Source organism: Falco naumanni, chromosome 4, assembly GCF_017639655.2.
Source record: "Falco naumanni isolate bFalNau1 chromosome 4, bFalNau1.pat, whole genome shotgun sequence".
Taxonomy (NCBI): domain Eukaryota; kingdom Metazoa; phylum Chordata; class Aves; order Falconiformes; family Falconidae; genus Falco; species Falco naumanni.
This window is the reverse complement of record NC_054057.1, coordinates 110,141,866-110,157,564: the sequence shown is the minus strand read 5'-3', so window position 1 is coordinate 110,157,564 and position 15,699 is coordinate 110,141,866. Positions and strand designations below refer to the sequence as shown.

General features: G+C 38.6%; 1 protein-coding gene across 1 annotated transcript in view; it reads right to left on the bottom strand.

The window, feature by feature from the left end:
• Positions 1-13: 13 nt before the first annotated feature.
• TAMM41 (TAM41 mitochondrial translocator assembly and maintenance homolog) overlaps positions 14-15,699 on the bottom strand; it is a 33,327-nt gene continuing 17,641 nt past the window's right edge. Inside the window, 2 exon segments of the mRNA XM_040592508.1 lie at positions 14-7,083; positions 9,109-9,206. Of these exon segments, the coding sequence (XP_040448442.1) occupies positions 9,130-9,206 (77 nt within the window). The 3' untranslated portion in view covers positions 14-7,083; positions 9,109-9,129.

Below are 15,699 nucleotides of genomic sequence, written 5' to 3'. Positions count from 1 at the left end.
GAAAAACAGAGTATCAGTTTAACAAATTAAAAGCACTCTTTGGCCATAACTCACTGGTTTTAATTTGTTGAAGTTTTGTCAAACACCAATAAAATGACCCCAACTGGTTCACAGCAAAACTCTGGTTGGCAAATTCAGCATAAAAGAAAGGTCAGTATAATCAGTGATACACAAATGTAGGTATATATTCAGAGTAATGTATTTCTGATTCTTCCCCTCTTCCTGTGCAGTACATTTATGCATATAATAGATTTAACTCCCTACTAGATTTGTATCCTAACTTTCACATAAGACAAGAAAAACTTTAGTGCAACTGGAATCATTAAAGTCACGAACAGGTTGCAGTTCATGATTAGATGCAAGATTGTTTTAAGAGTTTACATAGTAACTCATTGTAAATTACATAATTTACATACATTTCAAGGTTGTAAGAAAAGGTTGTTCAGTCACCAGAATTTCTTCTAAACCAAAGACACCAGCAGTAGGTCACTGGACAAAAGTAATATGCCTGCCTAAAGCAACTGGACACCAGAAGACTGTCTAAAGCCCTCTTAAACATCCCCAACTGTCAGCTCAAAGGAGCATCAGGGAAATCACACTGGAAGAATCAAGTTTAGTCCCATCTGTCGGACGAAAATACTCGCACCAACTTTAATAGTGTTTCTATGTGCCAACTCCATAGCTTGTACACTGTGACCCTGGTAATTATTGAGGACTTGAAATTCCTACTGACTAGCGATTTCTCGACTAAGGTCTGTTACCTCACCAGAGCAAGTGGGCTTTCTCCTCAGGTTTCCAGATGTGCTGTAACCGCTGTGGTTGCTGAATGGCTTGCAGAAGGCTGCAGGTGACACCGGTGCAGCCTTGCTGCCTGCAGTCCCTCAGGGATTGAGACGGGGCTGGAAGACACTACTGAGGCAGCTGCGCAAATACAAGGGGAACATCCGCCAGCCATCAGATCATTTGAGTCCTGAACTCAGGAGGGTAGAAGGGTTTGAGTTTGTTTTGGTTTTTTTTCCTGTTGTTTTTAATACAAATAACATACTCGTTTTCAATTCTACATGGGAAAGAGAATTTTGCTGAAATTAGGCACAAATTAACTAGACAAGGAAAAGAGAAGACATTCTTTAAACAACAAGAAGTAAAGCAGAAGGAAACAGGTACTTTAAAAACACCTATGCAAGTACAACCTTTAAATGTAATCCACTTTAAAATGTCATAGGAATTTAAAGCACAGTGATGTAGTTTCATCATCCACCATTGTCTGACAGTTTGAATGTGAGTTTGTACAAAGTGCTACAGACTCAAGCCTTCTACTTGGCAAATTTCTAATCCAAGGATGCAGGGTCAGAGTTAGTAGTGAGTGTGTAGAATGTGCACAATCTGATCTTGTAGGATGTATGCCCCAATGCCAGACTTTGGAGGCAATGGGGGTGGCAGGAAGAGATTGGCTAGATTTTATTGTAAAAATAATCTAGTTTCAAAAAGCCTTGTCCCAGACTGTAATGCTGAAGCACTGCAACAGCATCATGAGAGACACTGGTAGGCTGCTTTGTATCACTCCTGCAGCACTTCTTGAAGCATTCTAGGATGCTACTAACTTCTTGGCTCTCACTATTGTCTTGTACGGGGAGTCAGCCAGACATTTCATCACTGCATAACAGCAAGAAAACTTGAGGATGGCAACATTAAAAGAAAAAAAACAAAACCACAAACAAAACCAGAAAAACACTCAATGCCCCTTTCTCATGCTTCACTAATTTTAAAATAGGAGGTTTGGAGAAACTTTGGCAGGAGGCAGATTAAAAAAATAATCCACTGTGTGGGAACACAACCGTTCAAATTCACCGGTTATACAATAAAGCTAGACAGATTTGATGTAAGAGAAGTAATACAAATTAATTCAATAAAGCCAAAATGAGATACTTAACTATTTACTTAGCTTGTTTAATTGAGTAGGGAAGTCATTTTAAACATCAGGCTCAAGTCCTTCAAAGAAGGTCTCATGGTACAACACAGGCCAGTGAAGGAACTAAAAGACAGTGTTATGACCATTTATTTATTTATTTATGTTTTGTTTTTAAAGACAGTCCCTTGTGGTTGCAAACTCCTAAGAATCAAATTCTATTCAAATGTAAAACGACAAAGAACCCTCTACAGCCATTGCACTTACATGAAGTTTCAGTCAGATCAGAATATTGGTCTTTGTGGCTGCATGACCTTCATTTTCCCAGGAAAAAAAGTGCCTAACTGTCAAAATAGCCATCCACCACCATTTATGAAAAGGTTTTGGCAGGATGCTGGGTTCTTAAAGCAAAAATGACAAGTTATTAGATTAAAGATGTAACTGAAATATTTAGAGTTTTCATGAATAATTTCAGAATGTATAGTCTGAAGCTTCCTGTTCATGCACTAAAACTTAATCCCTTTCTTAACATTTCTGATTTAACAAGTCTGAGTAAGAGGTTAAAACATGCAAGAGTAAAATGATTACAGCCTCTCCCTAAAGCAGCCATTAAGTTCAGGATCAGTTGGCAACTGTGCTGCAGATTTTTATCTAGAAACACAGGTAAATAAGGTCACTGCAAAAGTTTATGAAACCACAGTATCAAGCGTTACAGGGCAGCTGTTCACTCAAACAAAAAAATATACCAGAGAATGGCTATACAAAGGTAACATGTCTTTTTCCTGCAGTAGGTAATACAAATAAAATTCATTTTCTATGCATTCAGAATATATGGCTGGCAGAAGTGAATCTGAAAATGAAGAATGCTTTGTCCTCTGTCACCACCTTACCCATGAAAAACTATCAGACACACACTGACCCTGACATTCTGACCTTCAAAGTATATTTCAATTTCAAATTCTATTTTTAAATTAATTGCTGGGAAAAGGCATGAGTCACCACCCTGCTTGGATCCCCCTCTACTGGACAGTCACCAAGTGCTATGTTTATTCTGAAGTTTCCCAAGTTGGAACAGGCTCTAGCGTTACCTCCTCAATTGATTTAAAGAACATGGACCTTACAGTTCAGTTCCCTAAGCTACGCAGGGATACCATCCTCTGTATCCATCTTTATCCTCCCAAGCTGGCACAGGTGCTTGTGGCAAACATCAGGACGCTACGGGATACTACGAAGTCCAGCTCAGTAATAGAAAGCAATCACGCTTGTTCAGCTGTACCCTACCTAGAGGCACCTTGTTTATGGTAAGGCTGCAGCTGTTACTCTCCATCTGTTAGTCAAATCACTGACATTGAAGGTCAACCAAATCTAAAGAGAAACCTCACTGAAGCACAGGTGAGAAATACAGGCTCTGCAGTTGAAACAAAGTCAGGTGTGTGCAATACAGCCGGTATTTGAAGGGTCACATAGCCAGCCACCTGGAGGAACTCACGCCTCAAATACTTGGAAAAAGGGGAAATGAGCAAGCAATAAAGAACAAATCTTACGTATGTTGGTGGAGGAAGTCAGTGTCCTGTGTGGTGCGGTTTTATGTACTCCTCAAATCTTAAGTTTAGGAGCAGCCAAACATAATGCTGCTAGCCAAATGGGTTGTCAGCAATAGTCGGCAAGTTAATAAAGGGACACAATAACAAGATTAAGGACTGTAAAGAAAAGGGGAAACCAGAATCTATGGATATGCATCCAGTCACATTTTGATTTTCCATTCATCCTGTGTCATCTAGTTTATTCCCTCTGAAACATGAGCTAGTTACATACTTCACTGGCACTGTCGACCTCAGAGCAGCTAGGCCCATGCTGCTGACTCACCTACGGAAATCCTTAGTAGTTTGATTGGGTCCAGGCTCTTCATTACAAAGAAGCCTTTTAAGACATCAAGAAATAAATCATCTGCCTGGTTGCCTTTAATGAAAGCACTGTTAGACAGGAAAAAAGGGGATGGAGCATGAAACAGTATCCATGGTGGAACGGCCAAACTAGAAAAGAGGGATGTCTGAAGAACAAAATGAAAGACTAAGTCAAGAAGGGAAACAATAAAACAATAAAGCAGTATGGAAATCAAGCAGGAAGGTATAAACAGGAAAGTTACAAATGGAATGAAAAGCTAAAGTGACTGTTTTCTGTGAAAGAACAAACACACCTCATTACGACAAGGAGTTAGTAACATAGTCCCATGTACTAACTTCCCGTGCAACAATCACTAGTCATTTTAGTGGATTACAGCTGTACGACCGTAAGAAATCATTTCCACATACTGCTGAGGAACTTCAAAAGCAACTAACAAGTCTGAAATCAATCTCTCTTCTCTTAAAAGTTTTACATAGCAAAACGTTGTAACCACTGCATAAAGTATTTTACATTAACAATAGAGAGGAGCTCAGACTGCAAGCTGCTCTAGGCTGATTCATTCATGGCGCTCTGCCAAAAAAACAAATACATTCAAGACCAATGGCCTCAAGGGGAAAGGTAGGCCACTTTTTAAAAAGCACAGAGATAAATGATTTACAGAACAGAATACAGTTTAAGATTTCAGCCTATATGGATGATGAGGAAGGACTTTCTTAGGTCTCACCAAGATTTACTGCACAGGCTTGAACACTGGCAATGTATCAACAGATGGAGTAAACTAGGAACTATTAAACTGGGATTTGCAAAACTCTCTCCAAAGAGCAAGAAATGACCCATTATATTACTATACACAAAGAAAGTTCATAAAGCCAAATCAAGATATGCAATGGGTATTTCAGCCATGCAAGACAAACACGGCCAGTTCAGATTGCAGGCAAACGCTGCAGTAAAGTAACACCTGTAAAGGGAAGGACCAACCCACTGGCAGCACGACAAACAGTTTAAAGGTTGGGAGGGTTTGACGCCATACAGCATCTGCTGCACATAAAAATGTTTAATTAGCTGCTAAACAGCAAGCAGTACATTCCTACTTTTTTCTATGAGAACATTATTTCTTGAATAAATGCCCTTGCTTAGCCAGCAAGGTTCAGAAGGAAGATAGCTGTTGCACTACGGGAGCTGAGGCCAACTCATTCTCACACATCAGACTGACTTGTAATCGACTTCTGATGTTTTGAACCACCATTTCAATAGCATGCACCTTTTGAAACACCAAAACCACCCTAAAATGTGTCTTCAATACTCAGAACATTATCTTTAACGGTATTGCTAACGGCTTTTAAAAGCAAGCTACTCTTAAATGCTTCTCTAGAGTTACAACTGCATTTCATCAGTTAAAAAATTCTAGTTAACTGCTGCTCATCCCCCAAACTTAGCAGCGGTGAGAAACTGCAGAGAAGCAGAAACACCAAGCCTCTTAGGATGCAAGATATCCTTGTAGGACAGTCTATTTGAAGTTCTGGTGTGCACACATCTCCAAGGTACCCTCTCTCAATAAAAGGGAAAGCCACAATTTCAAGGTAGCAAATAACCATCAAAGGGAACAAGCTGTTAGAATCCAGCCTTCACTTATGCTGCAGCCATGTCCCAGGAGGGGCTCAGCAGTGTCCCAGCTGTACTGAGACATCACGTACATCTTAAAAAAAATGTTTACTTCTATAAATTTAAGCCCAAGGTGTATCTTGCCATTAGACTAAAAAAGGAATTACATACCTATTCAATAATGGTAGTAACGTATGCATTTTAAGTCAAATATTTGATTAAATGCTTTGCTAGTAAGAATTCTCAACCAGATGTTGGACAACCTTATGACACATGATCTCTCTCAACCAGTGCTTGAAGCAGTTATAATTTATGAGCCAGTGGTTTCACATCCTGTGGTGCTGTTATTTAACCAGGTTTTAAAAGCCCCATCCTCACCTTTTTGTAAAGAAAAAAGAAGGAAAAAAAACCCAAAAACCCAACCAACAAAAAAAGAAAAAAAAAACAGGCTGGGAAGGATGGTTTTATTCAATGATAGTGCTTCCCAGTATGGCTCATGACGTAAAACTTCACCTAACCGCACTATTATAGGAGGAAGGAATGAGCTGCCTAAAAGGCAAGTGTCTAGTTTTACCACTGCCTACTTTTTGTTCTTTTTAGTTTGGTCATATTGCTTATTCTAAGGATAAGTTTTTGCTCTGTGCACCACAGATGTCCCCTCTTTTCTTCCCTCTCAACTCACACATTTTTTACAGTACCTAGGAAAGCCTGCATCCTTGAGAGAATTATGGGAATCACAAAAATGCAATAGTTAAATTTTCTTTTACAGACGTAAAGAGGAGATAAATGAGACAAAATTTGGAGTAACATTTTAGTTATTTAGTCTGAATTATTGAGTAATATATCCAGTACATGGAATAGGTTTCTAACAATCCAGTGTGCAGCAATTGGCATTTTTTTAAAAACACAAAACCTGTATTTTTCTGCTTACAGTATTAATTTTCAAAATGTTGACTATAGGAACAGAATTCACACGCACACACAGAAAAACACAATTTCACCGAGAGTGATCTTGCTGAATTTATCAAGGATAAATCCTCACCAGCGGTGATCATCATCTCCTTTAGAAAGTGTTGAGGCTCACTCAGACCCTTTTCCCACACAGCCTTAAAAGAAAACAAACACGACTACAAAAGAAAGCCCGGAACATAAAAGATTTAAAAGATTCAGTTACAGTAAAAATAAATGAATAAATAATTATGCTAACTATTCATGCAAAGATTTATTTTTTAAATTGTCCTGTTTCCTACAAGGAGTTAATACATTATGTGTTGTCAATTTCAGTTCCCAATTTTTTTTTGTATCCTAAAACTTTCACAGATGAGGACTCTCCCCACCGCCCCCCCAAATAATACAGCGGACGCTACTAAAAATTTGCTAACACTAAATTGCTGGTGTAAAAATCACTTTTGTCCATTCTCCTGCCCATATGCAGTTCACCCTACAGTGTACTTCATTTGGGACTAAAAATGAAAGCCGTTACTTCATTTGATCACTAAATCGGGCAGTTCTGCCAGCACTGCACTTCTTACCTGGTAACTATTTTCATGACTCCATCCTGAATCTTTTCTCGTGCTGTTCATTTGGCCAAAAGCTTTGTATCTGTCCGAGTCTGTTTCTACCACTGGGATCAGTATTCTCTGTTCTTAAGAATTTTCCACCGAGCATACCTAAGTAAGTCAACATCTGATTTCAGATTTCTTTTTTACTACAGCTTATGCTGAAATGTAAAAAATTGTATGGCTGTTTCAAGTTTTCACTGCATATGAAGTTAATTTTAAGGTGGATAGGGTGTATTTTGTATAAAAGACTTCTAGATTATCCAGAAAGGAACCTCTTCATGCAAACAAAAAGATCCAGCCAAAACCCAAGGTTAATTTAATTTAAGCAGTGGCTTAAATTCTCTAGCTCTATTTCGTATAATATAAACTTTTAAAATGGGGGATTTTGGCCTCTTACTAATAGGGACAGAGAATGTCCCTATGCACTCAGACATTCTCTAGCTGAAATCGCTTCTTTTGCAGAATATGCCACCGTAAAAAGGCTAGTCAGCCTTCTAATATCAGAAAAGGGACATCTGAGGGGATTTGTCTCAGATTTTAGATCTATTGTCAATGGATATCGCAAAGTGTTAGGAATCTGCCTACGACTTTAGAAAAGTACAATGTCACAGTAATAATATTTTCCAAGAAAATATTAAAAAAGGGACACGTTTATTTCTCGACTCTGGAATCAAATTTTTGCCACTTTAAACGCAAATATTTTAGAATACTCAATATTTAAAAGTTACCATGCGATTAAAGTAAGCCTGAATGAGTCATATTACATACAATAATGTATTTTCTGTCTTCTTACTTAAATTTATGCTTTGAACTGCTCCCTGGAAACAATTAACAGCCAATTTCATTCCAATATTTTTTTTATGCGGGAGCACTAAATCAAATGTAGCTTGAGAGATGGCCCTACTAATCACATAATACACAATAAAAAAAAGTGCTAACCAGGAGAGACACTTTATTTCCATTTTTTACCTTTAAATTATTTTTATCAATAACACTCTCACAAATAAAATGAAGTGTTCTCTCAATTTATTCATATTAAGAAAAACATACAAAATTGGCAAACCCACCTGACTCAGTGCAAAAAATATTCTATTTACAACAGATATTCCAAATTTACTGCATCACACATGAATACAGCCAGAAATATTCATCCTTTAATGGCATGATTAATATAACATGCTATGTAAAAGTCCATTTTTCTCTAGTTTAGCTAAAAGCAAGGGAGAATAAGTTTTATTTTTGTGGACAGGATTCTCAGGAAAAAAAATAATAGAAGAATCAAAAATAGGTAGTTTTGTTCATAAAATTCCCAACTTTAAAGCACTTAGACTCTTCTGCCAAATAACAGGTATTTCATAAATCTGCACAAGTAGATCCTGAAGGTCACTGAAAGTGTGCCTTTCCTTCCAACTGTGACACTTCTGACAATGCTTAGCCATGAGCTGGGCAGTTGTCACCTCAGCCTCATGAAAGGAACATGAGTTTTCATGAAACAGTTTTTATGAAAAGATCTGATACCTGCCAAGCCTGTCATTTCAAACACTCTCCCACACTGAACATCAATTGTTGAAGTTCTTTGATTCAGAATGTCACACATCTGAGAAAAAAAATTTACTTTTGATGAAGTCTACCCTGCAGAAGCACCCAGTAAGCATCTTCAGAAGAATTCTAAGGATGAACTTGTAAGTGCAGAAATAATGTGGTTTTGAGAGGACAGTTTCATATCTACTTAAAACTCAATGGACTCTCCCATTCCATAAGCTCCTGAAAGAACTAACATTGGGACAGTGAATATTTTCAAAGAGTCTGAGGGTATTTTGGAAAATAAAGCTAGCAATACATAGAAAATGAGTGTCTTTGGGTTTTAATTCATATGTACAAGCAATCTTTTTAACTCAGGGTTTCTGAAAATCCAAGCTATAGTACAAAGGAAAATTCATTTCAGAATTTACAGAATATAATTCCTTTGCCCAATTACCATCAAACCTTCCCCCACTAACAAAAAAATCCTATTTTAGTAGCAAAATTTGGCATGTAAATTATTAGAACAGACTTCTTAAACTCACTTTAATCTTCTCAAGTAGGCAAAGCAACATCTGCAAAATATTTAGAGAAAAAGTACCATTTATTTACCCATACACAGTATGCCAAGACTCAAGATGTCTTCCTTAACCATCCCTTTGTCATTTTATATAGTTTCTTCATACTGTATGTTACAGATTTCTTTGGTCCTAAAAAAAAAAAAAAAAAAAAAAAGTCCAGAAAATATCAACATTTAGAAAGGCTAACTCAAAAACCAGGTTAGCGCTACATTACATAAAATATTTCCCTGGAAAAATGACAACCTAATCCATCAGGCAGATATGCAAATAACCTTCTTGTCACATTGATAACAGTAAATAATGACACAAAAAAATCCTTTAATAGTATCAAAGGATGCACAATAGAATAGGTTCATCCTGAAGGCCTGATGATATTGCACACGTGCATGTTGTAGAGACAATGACCAAAGTATAGCAGATGTAGAGGTTAATGATAAAACTCTTAATGAGTACAGAGGGAAACTTCTAATTCACATCACTGTTCCTAGATGCCAAATACAGCAAGGCTTTTAAACCATCTGCGCCTACTGCAGACCCTCACCAAACCAACACATTATGCTTTTCAAGCCCTTTCTGATCTCCGGCTAGGTAGCACATCCAGCTGCATAGGACTGTACTCTGGCCCAATAATGGGCAGCAGCAACGTGACAGACTGTATTCTGCAGCAGGACACCAAAGCAGCACTTTTTAGAGAAATCCAGGCTGTTTGGCTTGCAGGTTAATTAGCTGGCCACATCTGTAAAAAGAATCTAGTTGTCGAAGCATTTTGGCTCTTGAGACAAGAGCCCATCCCCAGATTCTGTGAGTTTGAAGATGCCCGATCATCGAACACCATGGCTATGCCCAAAGCTATGCAGCCAAAGTGTTACTGAAGGGACAAGGGGGAGAAGGGAGAGCGTGGTGAACCAGGACAGCAGAACAGACTACTCAAGCAAGACAAGCAAACTCTGCATGACTGGCAGACCACAACTTTATACTTCCAAATCCTACTTGACCAATTTCTTCTGCTAATCAGATTTCAGTTAGCCTTGCACTTGGTTGCTTTGCTGTAGACCAGTTCTACGCAACTGAGAAGCATCACGCTGATGTCCATCTTGGTTAAATGTAATCAAACACTGCACACCACTAGCAGCTTTCCAGGACAAACAAACTCAGAGCATTGCTATGCAAAAGCTTGTGAATTAAAAATGAAAACAGAGATTATTTTTTTTTTTATAGATGTTCTGCTGACTGTTGAGGTGGACACCTGTTCTGTTTCAAGAAGTTCTAAAGTACATTATAACATCCTCAAATATTTTGTTATTGCCTCATCCTAACTAATGGCAGCTACCATTTCATAACTGAGAGAACAGCACATCTGCAAGAGAATAAAACTGCTTGATTTGCATAATGAAATGACAACTGTGTCAGGTAAAAAAAAAAGATAATACTGAAACGATGATGGATATGAAAAACCAGATTAATGAGGCATATACCCAGGGGAAATGAAAGAAGTAAAAATAATGAGATGATGACAAACAGCTATAATTTGGCAACACTGCCAATATTAGAAGTATTCCACGGACACCAGTGTGAATACCCTGTCACAGGTATGTTGTCTGGATCAATTTTACTTCAGAGTAACCTGCCTGTCACTTGTTTATAATAAACCTCATACGAAGCCAGAAGAGCTGTCATACTCTAACATCATCCTGCAGTAGCTCACAAGTAGTGAACTTTGGTAAACATCGTATCATTATGCTGGGCCTACAACGAAGGCAGGCATTTCTGTTTCAAAAGATACAGCAGGATTTTGCAGCAGTCATTGCCTATGAGCTTTTACGAGTTTTAGATACGAAGCGCTTGAGGACGACCCACACACAGTTTGTGAACTATACCCTTAGAAACACCTTCTGAAGTTCTACCAGAAATGAGCCTTTTCTTACAGACCTAGAGTAAAAAAAGACACAGTCTTTTGCTGGGTTTAGTCATCTAGTATTTGGAAACTTCAAATTATTGTTAGTCTTGCCATTTCAGCGGCGTTCTGAGATCCTAGCCAGTGGAGCTACTTATTTTTCCTCCTTTCAGCTTTTTTTGATTACAAAAACACCTCAAACCCAACCAAACAAAAAAACCCCACCAACATAAAACACAGAGTTCCTTCAGATTACAACACAGTCTAATCCCACCCTTACAAATTGAAAACTGTAAAGGCAAGTTTTTAATGCTGCACAAACAGCATTTTGAGATTTACATGCACAGATTAAAAAGTATGCAATGTTATACTTACTACAATCTTTCTGACATTTATTTAATAGAAGCGTTTACCTGACAAGACTGACTTAAAGTACGTAGAAGCAACTGTGCTGGTTTTGCCTGGGATAGAGTTAATTTTCTTCGTAGTAGCTGGTATTAGGCTATGTTTTGGATTTGTGCTGAAAACAGTGTGACAATACAGGGATGTTTTCATTATTGCTGAGCAGAGCTTACACACAGCCAAGGCCTTTTCTACTTCCACACCAGAGAAGCAGGCTGAGGGAACACAAGAGGCTGGGAGGGGACACAGCCGGCCCCAACTGACTGAAGGATCCATACCATATGGCGTCAGGCTCAGCATATAAAGCTGGGGGGAGGAAGAGGAGGAAGGGGGTATGTTCCTCCGATGGCATTTGTCTCCCAAGTATCTTGTTACATGAGGAAGCCCTGTCTTCCTGGAGATGGCTGAACACCTGCCTGCCGATGGGAAGCAGCTAACTCCTTGTTTCGTTCTGCTTTGCTTGTGTGCATGGATTTTGCTTTACCTATTAGACCATCTTTACCTCAACCCACGTGTTTTCTCTTGTTTATCTTCCAGTTCTCTCCCCCATCCCACAGTGGGGGGTGGGGGGAGGTGGTGGTGGTGAATGAGCGGCTGCGTGGGACTCAGTTGCTAACTGGGATTAAACCACAACAACTTAGCCAAAAGTCACACAGTATCACACACCAATACACAAGGAAAGATGAGCAACTCAGACCCAGGTTTAGCCATCTACTGCATTGGACTACATTTTTTTGGGAAAAAAAAAAGGGTACGATAACACTTGATTGCGAAAAGACCATGGAAAGTAATCACATAAAGATAAAATAAGTGAAAGATGCATTCGGTATTGGCAGCTTAGAGTCACAAGTCAAATAAGTATGGAGTAATAAGGAAAAATGCATGCTCTATTTCCGAAGGAATGTGATGGCAACTAAAAAGCTTATCATAACAAATATGCTGTATATAATCAGTTTTGCACTTCTTGTGTCTCTAACTACAATTTCAATAAACTCAAATTTACCTTTTGTAAGGAATCATCCATACATGTATTTTCAACTTACAAAACCATGTGGATCCCACATGTAAGCTCAACTTTTCTATATTTAATAGGTTTTTGCTAAAAGCAAGCATGCTAATGAAGTCATGATGGGCTTTTCTTTGCAGCATCTCAAATAACAAGTAAATAATCATGTAAATTCTGAAGCACCTCACATAGCTGCATTAAAACTGCACACAGTATAAGCATTCCAGTTGCATAACAAGGCCAGACTCAGGCATAGCCCATACATGAAAGAAGCAGTTCCAATCTCCAAAGTCAAAACTATGTAACTATACAACTTTGGAAATTACTGTCCAATCTCCTAGGCACTATGCTTCCAGGGTACAGCCCCTCGGATACTGAAATTGCTCTGCCAGAATCAATGTTGTCCTGCCATTCCGATGAAGTCAGTGTACTTCTGGAAGCGCAGTACAGCATGTGGCAAACCAACAGTAACACAGCTGATACAGCCCTGCAGGACCGTAATTAACTGCGCTGGCACTGCAGCCTGCAAGTCAGCTTGTTCTATCAGCTTGCCAACTTACTCTGCTTCTTGCAGCAGCTCAACATAAAGAGATCTTTCTCCTTCATATGTTCCCCCTGCAGGGAGCACTCTGCTGAACTCCACCCACTAGAGCCTTATGTAATAAGATGCTTACATTTCTGCCCCAGCACATCATGCTACAAAGCAAAATACAGGTTTATACATACAGCTGGTTTCTTAAAGCAGCCCTCAGGGTGATGAGTCACATCTGTAGTAAAAGTTAATGGTTGTAATTATGGCTCAGTCTCAGAATCTGAAGCAGTTGGACCACATGAAAATGTCTTTCTACTTTAGCTATGAATCTATGACTTGGTGGTTCCACCTCCCTTTCAGATTTTTCCACTAAATGATACAGAACAAAGACCTAACGCACATGGAATCAAGACCACAAAATTTCAGTGTAAACATAAGTTCTATCTGGTTTTACTTAATGATCCACGTTTCGTTTTTTGGAAGTGTTAGTGTTGTAAGATAGTAATTTGGCTGTAAGTCCCCCAAAGTTTCCTGGTAGATATGCCTGGCTGTAGTATTTTTTATTTCCTTTTGAAAAGAAAGACTAATGCATATACTGCCAAAGAGCTGTCATGTGGAGGCAAATAGTTCTATATTGCTAGTGTATCGTGCACAGACACATGCAAACATTTTGCACATATTTACAGTCAAATGCAGTGGTGCGCAGTTATCTGCCCAGGCAGCTGATGAAGACAGCAGTTATCACAAATACCCAGAATATTTTCTATGTAAAGCTGTTCCTTATAGTCAAAAAACCCACCCCCAACAAACCCTTGAAGACACAGTATACTAATATCCCAATTCTAAGAAAACAGAGGTTATTCAGAGCAGCTACAAGCAGTTGTGCTGCTTTAGAAGTATCCTGAACAATCACTTCACCTGATTATTTAATTCATAGTATGTTATTTATAAGAAATTTTCAAGGCTTGCATCATTCCTCTAGTAAGATGTGAAGAAGAAATCTAAGCTGAAAAAATATCAGCATCTCCTTCAGAGGAGCTAAATATAAGAACTTTGGAGTTAGTTCCCAAAGACCATGCAGACTCTGGCTATGTGGGAAGACAAATCAAATGATGGTGCCATCTCTAATGGGAAACAGAGAAGCAATCTCACCACAGACTTGAAGAAATACATAGGCACATTTTCAGAAACTCAATAGGGCATTTAACAACAAACAAAAACACAGAGCTTGAGCTCAACTTTAAAACCACACTGGCAGAGAAAGATGAAAAGTTCTCTTAAACGGGTTGAAATTCTTTATTTTGCTTGTGCTCCTTGCCAATGATGTTAATATACAGCATGCCATCTCAGCAGCGACTATTCCTGATTTAACATTTAATTTAGAAACATGCTGTGCATTGGACTACCATGCTACAGACCAGAGTAGGCATTTCACTTTTTGTTGTTGTTGTTAAAATAAAACAATTGCCCAAGGAAATAATTTTGTGTCCCCCATTACATTTCAAAAAGAATGGTGGCTATGTAATGAAAATTAATTATTTTGCAAGCAGACAAATATAGGACAAATATACTCGTACAGTTACTAAGAATAACAAGAAAAAATAGTCAGAGCTCATTTAACGGAGCCACTGATTTCATGAACCTCTTTCATAATTCTCTTGGTTTAGCTACTATTCTTAACGTAAGCACTGTAGAAGAACAGAACCACAACACTGTTCCTAAAGGCTCTACTAGAAAGTATGAAAATAGGTCTTAGGGGAACAAAACAAAACAAAAATATTGGACAAGATTTGGTTAAAGAATGAAGAAACAAATACAGCATCCTAAGGGATTAAATTTAAAAGCTCAACACTTTCCTGTAATACACATTCCTTGCCTGAGTCAAGCAAATACTTTCAATGTAGGAGTCACAATATTTTGTCTGTGTACATTATGTACCTATATGAGTATCAGCTGGCAAGAACCCCAAGAAATGGCAAAGTAAGATGACAAGCACTAATGCCTGACTCCTAGTGATAAGCTTCTTAAATTAAGAAAATGATTGGGAGAAAACCTTCATTACAAGATCAGCAAGATTTAATGTAAACTCAATCATAAAAGTTTGGAGGCAAGTGTATATAAAAAAAAATCAGGCAAAAGGCTTCAACTAACTCTGAAACCCATGGAAGACCATCCCTCCTAAATTCCAGGGATGATCACTGAAGATCATGCAAACATTGTGTCTGAAAAAGACTGAGCTCACATCTCAGCCAGTTAAATTTAACTGCTTCTTTAACATGCACTACAACACAGGTTTTTACTACAAAAATACTATTTCTGTGCTTCTGTCCATCTTCAGTGAGCCAGCCTGGTGGTGCTCTGGTAAGCCCCCCCAGGCTGTCAGTAAGCAGGGCTGTGCCTGCACTAGCCAGTGAGGCAACATTCACTGTGCAGGGCACAACTACAGGGATGCTCCTGGTCCCAGCTGAAGCAGCAGGACTCCCCCTCTGCAGCCAGGGTGGCCTGCACAACACTGCTCAGGAAGCTTCGCTCTACAGGCAAGCTTTGCATTCATTAAACAACATTCAGAGGTTAGAAAGTGCCAGAAACTGTCCTTTTCCAAATCGAACTCATTTCCCTTCAGCATATCATCTGTGAGTAACCCAAAAAGATCAATCCTGAATTCTGTTGCTAATGGTTTTGGCTGGATTCTGGCACAAGTACATACATATGGTTAAATTAAACCAAACTAAATTATGCTAAAAGTAAGAAAACTAAACTCTCCCAAGCCTCCTTGCTCAAATTTGAC